The sequence below is a fragment of the Cuculus canorus genome, chromosome 3 (assembly GCF_017976375.1).
Source record: "Cuculus canorus isolate bCucCan1 chromosome 3, bCucCan1.pri, whole genome shotgun sequence".
Classification (NCBI taxonomy): Eukaryota; Metazoa; Chordata; class Aves; order Cuculiformes; family Cuculidae; genus Cuculus; species Cuculus canorus.
Genome location: NC_071403.1, coordinates 90,475,847 through 90,491,307, shown reverse-complemented (window position 1 = coordinate 90,491,307; position 15,461 = coordinate 90,475,847). Strand labels below are relative to the sequence as shown.

The following is a 15,461-nucleotide window of genomic DNA, read 5'->3' as shown; positions in this document are numbered from 1 at the left end:
TGATGATGTGAAAACAACTCCTGAACTGAACAAAAAACGTTTAGGTTTGACGTGCGAAAATGCCTTTGAATATGTTGAAGTGCATCGTCTCCTTGAACAAGCTGTAATTCTTCTCCATATACAATGCAAAAAAATGTGACGCATGACACTTGTCATAAAGATACGGGTACATTTAGCTCGGATACTTAGACACAGAATTAAGACTCAAGCAAGGTCAAGTGCCACTGTTTTATGAGGCAGGAGGGGAAAGAAAGGGAGGCAGGGGGAAGAAAGGAAGGCATAAAGATATCCCCCATGGCGCTGTGGCATCCTACCAGTCCAATGCCCACCACCCAGTCTGGTGAGAGCACACGCTCCAAGTCCTCACCATTGCTTCATCCCTTTATATGCTAGGGGTCATACCTTGCTAACAGGCTCATTTCACTAACTCCGCCCCTTATTTCCCCACAAAAAACGCACACCTATTCGGGCATGTCCAGCTTCTGGCAGTTGTTTTGTTCATCTAGTGTCCAGCTCCTGGCAGTTTTGTCTGGTAGCTGTATCCATCATCACGGTGGACCCTGCAAACCCGTCCTGTTCAGTACTGCAGTCCACGTGCAGTCATCTGGGTGATGAGATCTTCAGGTTAGGAGTGATGTTGAGACAGACCAGTTCTTTCTGTGGTAAACTACACCCATGCCTCTCCTTTTCCCACATATTTCAGGAAATGATAAGTTACAAGCAGCAAGCTTTATAACCTTTACAGGCTGAGAATGCATTTTCTCAATAGATCTTGGACTGTTCCTAGGTTAAGACACTCCGCCTATTATGAATGCCACTGTTAGTCCAAAATGGATTTTGAACTACGTTCCAGCAGTCATTTAAGTCACCATCTGCGTGTCTAAACATGAGGACCAACCGTAAAATACTATTGATGCAGAAATTCCACACCATAATACTAAATATTTCTCAAGCTACATTTTACATCAACTCTGTCTGTATTTCATACAATAGAAAAGTTCTTCAACCTGATCAGTTGATTCATATTAATTTTATTAAAAAATACATAGAAAACAAAGCATTTTTGCATAAATATATAAAAAAGTTTAATACTGAGTCAATAGGGTCTGCCTAGAAGTTTTAGAATAGTACCAATACAGAAATCAGTTTCACAGAGAGGAAAAAAAATGCAGCAAGAACTTAAAGGATGCCTTCTAATCAAGGTTGTACAGAGGAATCTGAAAGACCAGATATTCTCAGGTGGACGGGAATGTGCTTATTCACAAATTTCTTCAGTATTCGAAACTTTTTCGCCTGAGCTTTGCAGCCTTGGTGTGATACATATCTAAAGTACTTGCAATCTAAACAAAAAAACCAAAAAAAAGATAAAAAGCATTGTAAATTATAACATGATACAAGCAAATCCAAAATGCTTTCACTGTTTAAACAACATGCAAACATCTAAAATTTTCATTAATGACTGATAATAAAAGACATGCACATTAGAGAACTGCAGCATCAAATAATCTTTTTTAATTTGACCCAGAGAGCATCCTACACGTATTATAACTGGATGCTGTGTCTTGCAAAATATTTTTTCTCTTTTGTTTTTACTTTTCAAATAGATTTAAAAGTAAAATTTCAAGAGTATAAAGCAGCACTGGTTTAATATATTAACTTACTGTGTTACATAAGGAAAATAGAGGCTTATATTGACACCAATGAGCACAGAAACTTCATTAAAGAAAATCAGAGCTGGAACAATTTTGTCTTACAGCTTTTATTTCCAGATGGCTGATACTTGATAACATATTACCAAAAGCAAAAAAGACTTCAATATAAGAAATTGCTTTATGAAGTTCAGAAGATGAAGTTCTAGAAAAGCTGACAACAATCAAGTTGCCTATAAAACAGAAGTCCAAACTGATGTATGAGCCACAGTCTCCATGCTATATTCTCATTACTTTAGCAGCTGCTTCTTGGCCTGATAGTCCACTTGATTTTGGCAGCATTTCAAATAATACTACTGAACAGGTCATGATATTCACCTTCTTAGCAAAAGGTTTTCACTCAATATTCCTCCACCTCCTCTTTTCTGCATTACAACACCCCCACAGTCCTGAAGGATCAGTTGCTCTACAGATTTGCTGAAGCATGCAAACTCTCCTCAGTCCTTCCAAGATTCACTCAGGACCATGTTGTGTACTTTCAAAATTGTGGTTTGAAAGTTAAACAAGATAAATTGTATTGCAACTGCTCAACAAGGCCAGATGAAACAGAACTCTAAGTTAGGATAAGTTATGCAAAATATGCATCACTGTCAAATATCAAGCCAATTTAAGCATTTTTCTCATGTTCAGCTTCAAAGACTACAAATCTTTCCTAGAAGAAAAACTGTATTTCTTCCAGGGAGTAGATCAGCTGCATCCCATCTCGTTAGAGTTAGAAGTAGACATTATTTCAGTTCTAGGTAGTGAAAATGAAAGTTTAGTATTACCCTTTCCCAGTATGATTCCAGCCACCAGAGCTTTTTCATATGAAAGGCTTTTATTTTCCTGCCAATTCTTTTTTGCCAAGTAATGGCTAAAATGGAAGGCTGGCCACCAATCCTTTCTGGAGTCCCACTCTTGCTCGATCCAGTCAGGGTGCTTGTCAGAGCTGAAAAAAGTAAAACAAGTTACAGAAAAGCTTAAATTGGGATGAAAAGATCATTAGGAGATACTGAATTTTATAACCAGCTTGCTACAAGTCTCACAAACAGTTAGCATAGACACACTGACCTTACACTGCAGACTGAAATACCGATCTAAACAGAAATAACCTCTTATATTTTATCCCTGGCAACACCAGTGAGGCAGGAGGCAAACTCCAGCAGTCTTATTAGACTTGGCAGTAACAGATCATAGTGTGAAACAAAGCAAGCCTTTGACTTCTGTGCCAGTCTGTCAACAGTAATAAGAAAGTTTCTTCTAGTTTGTCAACCAATTAGTAGTATGAAAGGATTTCTTTGGTTTTAGAAAGACGTTGTTACTCTATGCATACTCAAAGACTAACTTATCCCAATAACTGTTACGCAATAAAGACCTTATACCAAGCATTTCAGAAATATAAACCACCTGCATCAGGGAATTAATACTCCCATAAAATCACCGAGATGCCCAGTATATTTCAAGATACTCTGAAGTTGTCTCTTCAAACACAAAAATGCAGGCAAAGTTAGAGTATCATTAACATTTTTACTCATTCTACGCAACAACACTCCTGGCTTTAATCCATTTGCTTCTGGACCTTAACAGCATATGCTGTGTAGGTGTAGGTGGTACTAAAACAGCAAATCAGGCCAAATTAAGTACTGAATTAATTTACTACAAATATATAGGGCTTAGAAAACACAACACTTCGGTAAAATAAAGTCTAGGCATTGGAAGCATTCTGGGCACAGGTTGCCTGAGATGGCTCTTTCTGAAACCAGAGGCCATGTCTGTCAGTGTTGGCAAGGACACAGGAGTCTCCAGGCACATTGGCTCAGCTGTAAAGACAACACTGGCTGCACTCTGTAACAGCTACCACCATCGCACCAGTCATGTCCTTAGGGCAGCCAAGCAATTCTCAAATCAACTTCAAATCATGTACATGTAGTAACAGAGCAGAAGACCCAACAACCTGGTTTCCCTTCCCTCTACTCCCAAAAAAGATGGAGATTAGTGATGCACAGAAAATGCTACCCAAACATCTGAATAATTCTTTCTACATAAGCATGTAACCTGATGGAAAAAAAAGAAAACAACTACTTTTCTCAGGTGCTGATAATACTGGAAATTTGGAATTATCCTCAGTAATAATTTCTTCTTTCCTCCCAACAAAAGCACACTGCAGCCAAGCACTGCCACAGAACTCAAGGTGGGCCAGAGGACAGTTCCCCTCCCCAGCACATAAGACAAAGGCTACAGTGTCATTTGGTCAGTGCTTAAAGGTGGAGACTTGACACATTTGATTTTAGCACATTGTATCAGGGATACTTACATTACAATTTGTTTCACCTGTCTTGCCAAACAGCTCCATGCTTTTACATTTTCCTTCCAGCCAGCATAATCCAAGACCGCAAAAATAACTTGTAGCCCCAGGCGGCGGTTTTTTCTTTTCTCTGGAAAATGATTAGGCTTATTAACGAATTACTAATGAGTGAAGCCTGATCTAAGTGAGCAATAAGTGAAATACAGTTCTCCATCCTTCCTCTCTAAGTGGTGCTACTTTCCCTATTACTCAGGGTTCCCTCCATTGCATTTTGCCTCTTCCAAAAGATGAAGTTAAGGAATACTTCCAGGCTTTAGAGAACAACTCATATCAGAGACACTGTCCCTGCTCCAACCCTGCTCAGACACTGCTGGCTCAAGAAGAACACATAGCACTACTCACTTAGCCTACACTGCCTTGCTTACAATAGTTGCTTTTTCCAAAGTTCACTAGACATTGCTTCCAACAGACACCACTGTTCAACATGTTCTTCCCATGGGAAGGCAATACAGCATCTCTCAAACTCTTCAAAATCTGAGATGCTACCAAATAAACCCAAAACACGAAATAAAATCTGGGACTAGTACGAGTAAAACAGACATTTCATATCAGCAGTTCTGTATCAGCAAAGTTCTTAAAACACCACTTGACCTATCACAGTGCCTTATGTTTATTGGTATAAGTTTCTTCAAAAATCAGATTGTCCTCATTGGCTACGAAAAGTTAGCAAATGTGTCATGCATGAACATAAAAAAGGAGGTTTCAGCCAGGAGGTTGTTTTTTCCCCTTGCAAAGAGGAAAAGCAGAAGAGAGAGCAATCTTGATTCAAGGACATTTCACCAATATGCTGACCTGCTGGAACATACCAGGTCACAAGCAGACAGATAGCTTGGAATACAATTGATCAGCATGGAAAAAACAGTCTCCAAATTGTAAGAGTTTTCTACCAGCTAGAAGATAAGATTCCCCTGAAGAGGAGGAAGGTTTTGTTCTTTGCTCAATAACAATGAACTAAAACATTGATCCACCTCAAATCCTTGAGAAGAATAAACAGATAAATCGAAGAACCCAAAATGGGAATAGAGACCTTGGCATTCAGTGTAGGGTACCTCAAAAAAAAAAAAAAAAGTTATTTTTGAGATCCTGGCTGTGCCTTACAACAGTTTGCTTTGGGCAGCTTTTAAAATAAAAAAGGCATTTGTTTAGAGAAGTTAGTAAACGCTTGCTCACACATCCAGGTTAAAGGTTCCTGTGATTGGAAAGTCGAAGTTTGGGTTGTTTGTTTTGGTTTTTTATCTTAACAAAACTAATTCCATAAGCAGAAAGAAGGCTGCAGAATAATTTCAGAATAGTATTCTAGATTAACATAAAGAAAAAGAGCAAAAATATTTAAAGACTTACTTGATTTTTGAAGCATGGTATTAAAATCTATCATCAGTTCATGAGAAGGAACAAGATCATGCAATATCTGAAAAAAAGACCAAAACAAAACCACAAAATCCAGACACATTTTAAAGCAAAACCTTCTGAAGACTTCTGCCTGATCAAGAGAAGTACAGGCTTCAGGGTTCAAGATGTTTTTGTTTGACAAATTAGGCAATGTTGTACCTTAGTGCCTTGATATAAAGAACAAATATCTAGATCTTTTTTGTACATCTGTAACACTATTCTGACTCAAAGGATGAAGTACCTTGACAGCTGCTGAAAAATACTTTATGTGACAAACACAACATTCTCGAGGAACAGCCCAAATCCATATCCACCGAACTGTCTTTAGAAAGCAACAACATTTCCTTCCTAGGCCAGTTCTAGCTCCCCTGTCTAGTGTTCTGTCCATTAGACCACGGATTCTGGACTTATTTGATCAGTTCTTTGATTTGTCACTACCTCGTGAGAGACTAGTGTATAAAATCACTGCTAAAAAGCACTGAGAATATGGAAGTTATTACATATATGCTAGAGTTTAAAAGTCTAAGCTTTATGAAATGGTTTTAAAACATCTGCCCTAACAAAAGCCTATTACTGCCATCAAGAGGCAAAATAGATTGCAAAACACTGTTTGCAAGAAGCTACCAATACCAACGAGCAAGGGCAAGGAAAGCAGAAATTTAAAAGCAAATACACAAAAGCTTAAAACAGCATGGCGTGGTCTGAAACAGTGACTTTAGTTTATATGCATGGTTCATTGAAAACAAGCAGAAAACGTAGTTGCTAGACAGGATCAATATGTCAAAGAGCAAACACCTAATCATTTCTTCAATAAAGATCAAACTGCAGCAGAAATCAATGCACATTATGTAAGAGACTGCTGATACAGACTTCTGGAACCAAGTAAGCACATTCTCTGAGCTTACTTACTGACTTGAAATTATATGATGTATCAGTTAAAGGCAAAACAAAGACTTGAATTCAAAGATCGTAAAGGATCTTGTTTGCTCCACCCATTAGCATCCCTCTCATTAACTTTCCTGTAACCTTCTGCTTCCCACAAATAATATAATAGGATAAATAATGTAACAGGAGTTCAACTGAACCAAACTCTCAAACCACTGTGCAAGATGAATGACCACAGGCTGTATCTACTATATAATATATACCTTGAGTGCAGATATGAGTGATTTTTTCGATTCACCATGTCTCTTCAGGAACTGATAGAAGTAAACATGAGCGTTGGGATTAGCAGGAAACTTTGAGTTGTAGGCATATTCACTTAATACTTGGCGGGCTTCTTCATCGTCTCCATAGAACTCCAACAACTAAGAAAAGTTAACACAGAATCATATAAACATTTAGGAATCAAACACTTAGAACTAATTTTGAGCTGCCACAGAGCTATCCAATACAACAATCTGTATCTAAGAATGCAGCATATTAGATAAGACACACATATGTATATTTTCATTTTTCTGGCTGCTCTTACCACAAATAGACAAAAACTCACACATAGGAGACACTACAGGAGAAAATTCCTTTAACACATTTAATTGTCAAAGAGTTACCAGCACTTGCTCACTGACAAGAAGCACTGAAGTAGATTGCCACATCTTCAAAGAGAACTCGATGAGAGAATTTGACAGCTGTCAGTGCCCAGTAAAATTCTGTAAGACGTACTTAGAGAAGTCAGAGCTTATCAGCTTTTACAAAAGAAGTAAATAATTCCAAAGAGATTAAAACTAATTCTATTTTTTAAAAACAAATTCTAAGCAGATACTTATATTAAAAAAAAAAAACAAACAAAACAAAAAAATGGAACACAGAAGGATTGCACATTTGGTGTCTTTAACATTTAGGGTATCTAGAAAAAACATTGTCCTGCCAAAAAGAGGTAACTTGCTTTCAGAAATTTGAACAAAGCAGCTGTGTGCCAATTTCTGAAATAGCACAAGGAAAACAAGTTGTTCCCCTATTTCTTTTTCCTAGTAACACGCAGATTAAGCCTGTTTTGCACTCTGTGCGGGCTCTGCAGTTCTACTAGGAGTGAATTGTGCTCTAAATCAAAGTCAGTGAGACACATGTAGAGACATGCTTTGAAAAACTTTGTTGTCACCCACACATATATAACAAAGCTGCACATAGGCTTATTAATGTCTGCTGTTCAGTATCTTCATCTTCATCAATGATACAGACAGTGAGATCAAGTGCATGCTCAGCGAGTTTGCAGATGACACCAAGCTGAGTGACACAGTTGCCACACCGGAAGGATGAAATAGAACAGGCTGGAGAAGTGGGTCTCTAAGAACCTCATGAGGTTCAACAAGGCCAAGTGCAAGGTCCTACACCTGGGTCAGGTCAATCTGCAGTTTCAATACAGGATGGGGGATGATGTGATTGAGAGCAGCCCTGCGGAGAAGGACTTGGAGGTGCTGGTTGACGAGAAGTACAATATGAGCCAGCAATGCATGCTCGCAGCCCAGGCCAACTGTATCCTGGGCTGCATTAAAAGAAAGCATGCCCAGCAGGTCGAGGGAGGTGATTCTGCCCTCTATTCCTCTCATGTGAGACCTCATCTGGAGCACTGTGTCCAGTTCTGGAATTCTCAATATAAGGACATAGAACTGTTAGAACAGGTCCAGAGGAGGGCTACAAGGACGATCAGAGGGCTGGAGCACCTCCCATACGAGGACAGGCTGAGAGAGTTGAGGTTGTTCAGCCTGGAGAAGAGAAGGCTCCAAGGAGATCCTATAGCAACCTTCCAGCAGTTGAAGGGGCTACAAGAAAGCTGGGGAGAAACTTTTTACAAAGGCTTGTAGTGATAGAACTAGAGGCAATGGATATAAACTGGAAAGGGGTAGATTTGGACTAAACATCAGGAGGAATTTCTTCACGATGAGAGTGGTGAGGCACTGGAACAGGTTGCTCAGGGAAGACAGAGATGCCCCATCCCTGAAGGTGTTCAAGGCCAGCTTGGATGGGGCCTTGGGTACCCTGGTCTCGTGGGAGGTATCCCTGCCCCTGCAAGGTCCCTTCCAACCCAAACTATTCAATGATTCTATGAAATTGGACAGGGAAACACAAAAGAAAGATATCTGTAAAACATGCCCTTACGTCCACATAGCATTTCACAAAGATATCCCAGACTCCAGGTATTTTAATGATCTCCTTTAAGTTCACTGCTGCCTTCCGAAAGTAACTGTGCATTTCCTGTTCCACAGATAAGTCTTCAAATTCATCCTCATCTACCAAAACATGAAAAAATGCCACCAAGTTAGTTCTGCTAATCAGAAGGGATCTTGAAGAAGTGGTGCATCTAAGATACTAGCACATTTTGCTATGCAAGAACTCCAGTCAGAGCGTTTTTAAGAAAAGGGGCCTCAGTTTCCTCCATATTGAAATAAGAAATTTTCACTGCTCCTCATTCAAATTAATCATCACCCAATTTCAACTCATGGTGCATGGCAGGTAGTATTCCAAGACAAGACACTACCAGACAAGGTCCATAAACAAAACTCAATACTTAGCTTTCTCAGAAACAAGTAGAAATCCAATGTAATTGACAAGGCAGAGCCAGCAGGTATACGCACTATTAGACACCACACACAAGCAACAACTTACAGATCTTTAAAGAAACTGTTTAATTTCAAACACAAGTTTTGAGGGCTCTTCCTAGCACTCAAAAGTCTAGAAACAGTTAAGAGCTTCAGGATGCATTAAGCCTTGCTATAAATAGATACATTCCTTTGACCATTATTTTAGGTGAAACCAGCCGAATACTAGAAACATGATTCAGTGAGGAGAAAAAGTTTCAGAATAGCATTTCAGGACTCTTCAGAAAAATGCAGGTCAGTGTGCTGTTTCGGCACCAGCATCACTGCTGATGCAGAATTATGTACCATCCACAACACCAAATATCAAACTCTAGTATTTCCCTTTGGTGCCTTCATATGCAGATAAAGGCAGAAGAGCAGATCACATGTAGAAGATGTCAATGCCAACCATGGTGTCTACACAAAAAGCATACACATTCCATTAGGACTCACCATGCTCTAACAGGATGTTCTTCTGCTTAGACCAGCTGTAGTAGTCCAACAGTCCCTTGTAAGCCTGAATCAGTTTAATTTCTTTATCCCGAATGGCTGTGTGTTCTCCAAACCTCCAGCTTTCTGCCAGGGACAGGTTTTGGTAAGCTTCATCTACTAGCCCATTACAAAGGAGATGAAAGGAATGTTCTAAACAAACCTGCAATTCAAATAGTCCACATCACAGCGTTTCATATCACAGATGTAGAGAACCTCAGCAGTACAGCAAAGTTCTACACAGATGTGCAGGGAAAGAAGAGTTATAACTAACATGCACATAAAATACTGCAAACACAGCGAGTAAAGTATTTTAACTAGAAGAGCATTTTACGCATTCTTTTATCCATACAGTATCTTTACAGGGAATTTTGGAGAAAAATGCAGGAACAGGAGAACACAAGTGTCACTGGGGGCAGCGAAATGAACCTGGGTAATTTTTCCTGTCAGAAGATGCTGGAGATACATTAACGATCAAAAGCATATCCGATATATAAAGCTGTATCCCTGGGAAGGGCTGAAGCTCTTGCAACCTGTCAAGCAGAAAGTCTCCCAGCAGGCGACAGAAACTCAGTGGTACTTATCAAGGCTGCACAAAACAGTTGTCTCAAAAAACTGCTTGTTATTAACAAGTGCTGTACCCATTAAAGACGGTCCAGAAATGTCCCGTCCTGCTAGGTTACATTTGCTGATTTTTCACTTGGCTATCTAACTGCAGAACACCTGAAAGAGGGGTGTCCTACCACGCTGATTAGATACTGGATAAAAGTATAAGCCCTCAGTCCACTCTAATAAACTCTTATTTAGAGCTTCTGTTGAAAGCCTTGAACAAATACAACAGAATGAGACAGAAGCATCAGCACAAACAACAAAGAAACAGACAAGGAAACAAAAACAATACAGGTCTGAATGCACCACCACAGGACAAAAAACTACAGCTGGGTGACACAGATCCACAGTAGGTGACATACTGTTTTGTAAATATAGATTAGCTACCTGAAAAGTGAGCTGATAACAACAGCAAAATTTAAGTAGAACTGTTTAGTCAGGAGCACAGTGGCCAAATTAAGGACTGGAAACATGACTTTGCAGGTGTTAACATGTAACTAGACATTACTGGGGCTTGCATGAAAGAATTTAACTGTTTCAAACTAGAAGATTAACTAAAGGACCTAGGCACTCCTAAGAACTGACAATACACATCTATGATAAAATATAAACCAAGATATGGTTAGGAATAGAATAACCCTTACGTTATCTTGCAATTGGTAACTTGGATGTACTATCTTTTGTGACACTATTGTCAATAACACACTTCAAGAGAAGAGACTCAGAAACTAACACTGTTCAAGTGAACCTGTGGGAAAAATATCAAGACTGCACTAAGTACACTCACCTTCAAATACCTTTTTACTCCAAAAGTTTTCATCTGTTCTATGAAAGAGTTGAACTCTTTCATGCCGCTGTGGGAATGATGGCACAGGATTTCAGTTCCTATTCTCCAAATTATCTGTTAACAGGGAGAAAGAAATTTAAAAAACTTGAGTAGAAAAAACGGAAACAGCCATCATGTATACAGTCTTATCAAACTTGTAGTTACTGTAACATATGAACACAACATACATTTGAATTGCAAATACAAGATGAATACCAAGTCTAATCTACTGCTATAGTCACCTAGATGTTGATCTAGTAGTAGTTTTACAATCACTCAGTGGGTGGCTTCACAATTGCTCATTACAAACACAGCACTCCAGCAAAACTTATGAAAATTGCATTTGCCAGAACATTCCCCCTCCTCTTAACAAAAGCAAGATGTTTCAAAGTTACTGAAAATTTATGTTCTCTTTGATATGCTTCCATTGAGATGCAAGGTATACATAATTGAGCTTATCAGTAACGGTTATTTCCAGTTAGATGCAGCTTCCTATCTACACGCAATTGTTTTCTACGTCTGCCTAGAGAAGAAAATCAACTATTACAGCAGGATAGGCAATATTCAAGTAGTTTACTTCATTTGTTGAACAACTCCAATCCGTTTCCTCCTGCTCCTATCTCAGTACCTGCTTGGAGTTTTAGTAGAAGCTGCTGAAGACCTAAAAAAGCCACTAACTTTCAAATAGACTCTGACAGCATGCCAGTGGCAAACGCATCTACTGCTTGTCCATTTTAAAAGACTACATTAAGAAGACTTTTCATAGATATGCTCCTGATGAAATTAACTTGTACCAAGCCAAGCTGTCATTAGTTATGTCATTTAAAAAAAAAAAAAAAAAAAAACAAAACCCCACAACACCAGCCTGCAAGCCCAGAGAACTTTTCAGGAGGACTGATAACTTTGTGAGGAAAAACATCAGGCAGTACTGCAGATTCTCAGCACACCTGAAAGTAAGAAATCAGCAGAATTCAAGCTCCAGACAGACTTTCAGTGAGGAACTGGACATCATGCTGCCTTGAGCACTACCAACGATGAGGTCTGGAGTACTTTCTGCAGCCTGCCATTCAAGAGTTCCTACATCAGTACATGAAGAGTTGTTTATTTCTTTTTAAAAGCATCATTATTTTGTTTTGGTGTTTTGTTTTCTGCTTTTCTTTTTTTAAAAGAAACTAGTTTGGTTTCTGAAAGTTGCCTAGGCTTTCAGGTCTTAACCTCCGATACATTTTATTAAATTTTAAAAGCAAAACCAAAAAAACAACAAATGAGCCTATGATCAGTTAATTAAGACAAATGTTGATCCTGAAATATTACAGATGCTTCTTGCAAGTATTTTTAAACTACAAAAGAAGTCTGGTAAGGGACACTGGCTTACCTCTGATGGACCCATGTAGTCTCTAGAAAAGTCTTTCTCTAGTGCCTCAGCATAGAAGGTCAGAAACTCTGCAGCCCTGTTCCATTGCTTTTGTAGCATAGCATCTTGAATGAAGTTTAAACACATTTCCTTGCTCTTCCCAAAGTTTAATTTGTGTTCATGGGAAGATACTAAACAAAGAAACAAACCAAAAGAATCAACCAAACCCACAAATTTCACAGACCTTCTTCAAATAACACTCATTGCCTACCATTTCAGCATCTCTCTTACACGGTCTTTCTCACACACTACAGAAAGGGATCTTAGGCTATGTAGGTCTGAAGCTAAAAACACCTACTAGTCTGCAGAGAAGCAAGATAATGGCAAAAGCTGGAAATATGACATGCAATGGCATTATCCACAAGTGGCACACAGCTAGAGACACCTGAAACAATGAAGAGCCAATAAATACACACTACGGCCCTACTGTAATTAAAAGACCATGGTGCTTTGATAACTTCACAGTATGTTTTCTTATACTTTGGGAACCACTCTCCTTCCTTACTAATCACCATCTAAGTTTGTGACCCTACTGTACAGATTTGCATACCCACATACAAATGCTATTTCAGTATCAAAGTCAAAGCAACTCTCACTAAAAACAATGATCATAGAATCATAGAATGTCCTGAGTTGGTTGGGACCCACAAGGATCATTAAGTCCAATTCCTGTCCCTGCACAGGACTACCCTAACATTCACACCATGTGTCTGAGGGCATTGTCCAAATGCTTCTTGAATACTGTCGAGCTTGGCGATGTGACTACTTCCCTGGGGAGCCTGTTCCAGTGCTCCATCATCCTCTGTGTGAAGAGCCTTTTCCTAATGTCCAACCTAAACCTCCCCTGGCATATCTTCCTGCCACTCCTTTGGGTCTTAACATTGGTTGCGAGAGAAAAAAAAAAAAAAAAAGAAAAATCAATGTCTGCTAGTCTCTTTGCAGTATAACACTGGAAAGAGGCCACTTACCCTTTCTAAATGCATACTGTTTCAACTCCTGTTATGGCACAAAACAAAAACCTCACTTCCACATCTGACTAAAGTTCATGGTTGTATGCCATCGTCTAATGTGCCCCGGCAACACTGTTCAAGCCACAAGAACCTTCCATGAAGGACATACACAGAGCTCACAGAACCACCTCCTATGTGGATGCTGTAGGTAAAGAAGTAACTCAAGCACTGGCTTGAAGCAGTTATACTACAGTGAGTTAGGCAAAATTACCTTTAACTAACCTACCTACAAGGTCCAATCTTCCCACCTATTCCTAACTTCACAGGTTACAAGTACTAAGAAACTAGACCCCACAGGGAACACCACAAGATCACATACAGCAGCACTGCTGAGGGTGCCGGGAGCCCTGGCCACCCCTTGACAGGAGGCCAACAGCAAAGCACTCAGGGAGGGGGCACAGCAGGGCAGATGACGGTGCTCCTTCTGAGACCAAAAATGCCGGCAAATAAACTAAGTCTTGTTTTGGAGTTTTAGAAAGCAAGCACCCTTTATTGGGCCTGAGCAACACAAGGGAGTGATCTCCATCCATCAGATGCAGTGAGACAAGAGCTGAGACAGGATGTATTTCCCACTCACACGCATATGTATAATTTTTCCCAGTAATCTTATGCATATTTGATTACTTTTCAAGGGCTCATTTTAATGTTACTATGAACTTCACAACAGCCAAACCTCTTGCTACTTTGGAGCTTTGGCTCCAGCTCTGCCTGCCCTTGCCTTTGAGATGGGGAAAGGCTGCAAACAGGTGAATGCAGCAGCAGAGACACCTGCTCAGCACAGATCACATTGCACACAAGGCATTTATCAGCTCTGAAGAATGAACGGGGTCTGGATAAACACTGTTTGAAAGAAAACATGCCCTCAGAGGGACATTCTGTCTGACTTTCAAAAAAAAATACAATTATTTAGATGAAACTTAACTCTATCTTAAATCAAAAATATTCCACCTTTTGTAGCAGTAACGATTTCCTGTATCAGAGCACCTCTGCTATGAGGACAGGCTGAGAGTTAGGGCTGTTCAGCTTGGAGGAGGCTGCAGAGAGACCTTAAAGCAGGTTCCAGCACCCGAAGGGGCAACAGGAAAGCCGAGGAAGGACTTTTTTAAAAGGGCATGGAGTGATAGGACAGGGAGGAATGGCTTTAAATTGGGAGGGGGCAGATTTAGACTGGACCTTAGGAAGAAATCCTTCACTATGAGAGTGGTGAGACACTGGCCCAGGTTGCCCAGGGAAGTTGTGGACGCCCCATCCCTGCAGATGTTCAAGGCCAGGCTGGATAGGGGCTTGACCAGCCTAGTCCGGTAAGAGGTGTCCCTGCCCATGGCAGTGGGGTTGGAACAAGATGGGCTTTAAGCTCTCCCCCAACCCAACCCGCTCCACGATTCTATGAACCGGGGCCGCCTCCACCCTTACCCGGCTGACAGGGCAGGCGCAGGGGCGGCAGCGGGATGCTCCCCGCCGCCTCCATGGTGCTCTTCGTCACTGCCGCTCCCTCCTTCCCCTCCTCCAGCTCAGCCATGACCGGGCGGAGAACAACCTTTCCCACCCTCGCTAAGCACACAACCCCTCCCACCCGTAGCGGACGCCAGCCATCACCGGGCCGGCAGCCATCTTCGGGCGGCACCACCCCCCCTTCTAAGCCAGCCAATGGCAGGCTCGCTTCGCGCACGTGATCGCCTCACGTCGCACTCCTGCCGCCATGATGGGAGGGGGCTCTTACGGTCACGTGGGCGGGGCGGGGCTGCTGCGCCCCCGCCTCCTCGTGTTTAGCCTTGAATGAGTGTCGTGAGGGTTGGGGAGGCAAGAAGGGGTTCGTATTGCAACAAGTGGAGTGTTTTGGGGTTTTTTAATATTTAAGCTAAAGCAGAGTTAAGTTGCTGTAGCGAGAGGTGTCCCTGCCCATGTCTGTCGTGGGGGGAACTGGATGATATTTAAGGTCCCCTGCAACCCAAAGCATTCTATGATTTGTTTAAGTAATTGTGTTTCTTTGAAAGTTAGACAGTGTCCAGAAAGTTAGGCACTGTTAGGCAGATTGCATGTTTTCTTTCAGACAGTGGTTTTCCCAGGCACTGCTCGTTCTCCGGAGCTGATAACAC

At 40.7% G+C, this 15,461-nt stretch overlaps 1 protein-coding gene across 1 annotated transcript; it reads right to left on the bottom strand.

Moving 5' to 3' along the window:
• Nucleotides 1-341: 341 nt before the first annotated feature.
• Nucleotides 342-14,989, bottom strand: TAF1A (TATA-box binding protein associated factor, RNA polymerase I subunit A). Its single transcript, XM_054063680.1, has 10 exons — nucleotides 14,779-14,989; nucleotides 12,317-12,486; nucleotides 10,903-11,016; nucleotides 9,471-9,669; nucleotides 8,539-8,669; nucleotides 6,591-6,749; nucleotides 5,395-5,461; nucleotides 4,003-4,123; nucleotides 2,477-2,637; nucleotides 342-1,340 (listed from the first exon to the last, which is right to left on the bottom strand). The coding sequence occupies exons 1-10, from the start codon at nucleotides 14,882-14,884 to the stop codon at nucleotides 1,198-1,200; spliced, it is 1,371 nt and encodes a 456-aa protein (XP_053919655.1). The 5' UTR covers nucleotides 14,885-14,989; the 3' UTR covers nucleotides 342-1,197.
• Between the last annotated feature and the right edge of the window lie 472 nt (nucleotides 14,990-15,461).